Source organism: Cynocephalus volans, chromosome 2 (assembly GCF_027409185.1).
Source record: "Cynocephalus volans isolate mCynVol1 chromosome 2, mCynVol1.pri, whole genome shotgun sequence".
Lineage (NCBI taxonomy): Eukaryota > Metazoa > Chordata > Mammalia > Dermoptera > Cynocephalidae > Cynocephalus > Cynocephalus volans.
In genome coordinates this window covers 160,813,967-160,816,056 of record NC_084461.1, presented here as the reverse complement: position 1 = coordinate 160,816,056, position 2,090 = coordinate 160,813,967, and the positions used below count along the sequence as shown (strand labels likewise).

Below are 2,090 nucleotides of genomic sequence, written 5' to 3'. Positions count from 1 at the left end.
TCTGTCGTAATGTTCCAGTCTTAATCCTCCAATGGGGAAATAGTGTAGACAATTTTCTTTCTACAGAAACTAAAGTGACACAAAGTAGCAAATTTTGCTAGAGGGGTGTATGTACACAGCACTTTCGTGTGTTTTTTGTATGTGCTAGACACCAAATAAACAAATAAGCAAGGCTTTACCCTGTTCCTCATGGATCTCAAAGACTTTGTACTTTTATTCTTTGAAGAAGTCTTTATAAAGTTTCTAGTTATGCAGTATGGAGGGTGGGAACTCTTCAAAGAGAATTTTATAGGTTTATTTTCTGCCATCTGGAAGTTGTTCATTTAAGATACAAGTGAGAAGCTTTATTTGTGTATTGTGAAACATTATATAAATAAGAGACAAGTGATATCTACATATACACATGAAGCACATAGCATGGTGCTTGGCATATAATAAGCTCTGAATAAATGGTAGGTAATAGCAAGAAGAGTTAGGAAGTTCAGCTCAGGGAGTCCTCTGCTAATAACACTAATTCCAGTTTTAGATAATAAGTGTTAACAATCACAATGCCTTATTTCTGCACAGTGCTTGAGTTTACAAAGCCTTTTTAGTGTATTTAACAAAATAAACAGTCCTCAAAAGTTCAGGGGAAAAAAGTTCATTTTCCACTAGAGAAAGAGAGTACTGATTTAGAGTTTAAAAGGATGTTTCCAAGTCTGCAGGTGTCATGATTCTCCTTATTAATAAGAAAACTTAGTCTCACAATGAGTGAATTATTTACCTGACATCCCAGAGCCAAGAGGTGGCAGGGCCAGGCACCAGACCCTGGATCTTCAGTGCTGGCTGCCAGTCCTGCAATGGTCCAGCCCCTTCCTCAGTGACCCCATCACCTCATGGTTCCTCAAGCTATAAATGAGGGGGTTAAGCATAGGAGTAAGGACTGTGCAGAAGACAGAGACCACCTTGTCATGGCTAAGGGCCCGGTAGCACCTAGGTCTCAGGTAGATGAACATGGCTGCCCCATAGAAGAGGGAGACAGCTGTCAGGTGGGAGGAACAGGTGGCCAGAGCCTTTTTATGGGCCTGAGCAGAGCACATGCGGAGCACAGTCCCCAGGATGTGAGAATAGGAGGCCATGATGATGGAAAAGGGAAAGAGAAGCATAAAGACACAGCAAACAAATACCACCTTCTCAAAAAGAGATGTGTCTACACAGGCCAGCTTCAAAAAAGATAGCACCTCACAGAAGAAGTGGTTTACCTCCCTCAAGCCACAGCAGGGAAAGGTCATTACTACCACCATCTGGATCAAGCCATCTATTATCCCAAAGGTCCAGGAGCTCCCAGCAATCTGGAGACAGATCCCCTGATTCATGAGGATGGGATAGTGAAGTGGGTGGCTAATGGCCACAGAGCAGTCATAAGCCACGAGTCCCAGCAAGAGCCCCTCAGATCTCACAAGACAGACAAAGAAGCCAATGTGTATGCCACAACCCCCAAAGCAGATGGACTTACTGCCAGATAGGAAGTTACCTGCCATCTTCGGCACATTGGTACAGACCAACATGAGGCCCATGAGAGAGAGCTGGCTGAGGAAGAAGGACATGGGTGTATGAAGTCGAGGATCTATGCAGATGAGGGTGATGGGGAGAACATTCCCAGAAAGGGTCACTGTGATGACTGTCATGACCACAGAGAAAAGAATGGGATCAGTTTGACTGTGGGAGAAGATGTCCAAGAGGACAAAGTCATCTGTGGATGATTGGTTCAACAATGTCTCCATGACTCCGTTGTTGTTCCGGGTCACCTGAGAACATGGACAAAAACATATTAGATTGACTGACATTTCTTTTTTGGCCTCTGCATTCCACATTGTCAGTGCACCGTTCTGTCTGCAACTCATCAGGCCTCAACAACGTCAGCTTTGGGATCTATGTACAAGGAGACACTTTTTTGTATCCCCGTGACACAGCAATAGGCGCCCTCTTAGCTCATAGAATTGAACTACGTCTCTGTATTGGTACGTATCCTTCACAAGACGAGTACAAACTGAGTTATTTCATGTGTGATAGGACCTTCAGACAGTCCCCCTGTGCAGGCAAAGTCTTGG

General features: G+C 44.1%; 1 protein-coding gene across 1 annotated transcript; it reads right to left on the bottom strand.

The window, feature by feature from the left end:
• Positions 1–815: 815 nt before the first annotated feature.
• On the bottom strand, positions 816–1,763 carry LOC134371029 (olfactory receptor 2V2-like). Its single transcript, XM_063088015.1, has one exon. It carries the CDS (start codon positions 1,761–1,763, stop codon positions 816–818), a length of 948 nt encoding a protein of 315 aa, XP_062944085.1.
• Positions 1,764–2,090: the final 327 nt, after the last annotated feature.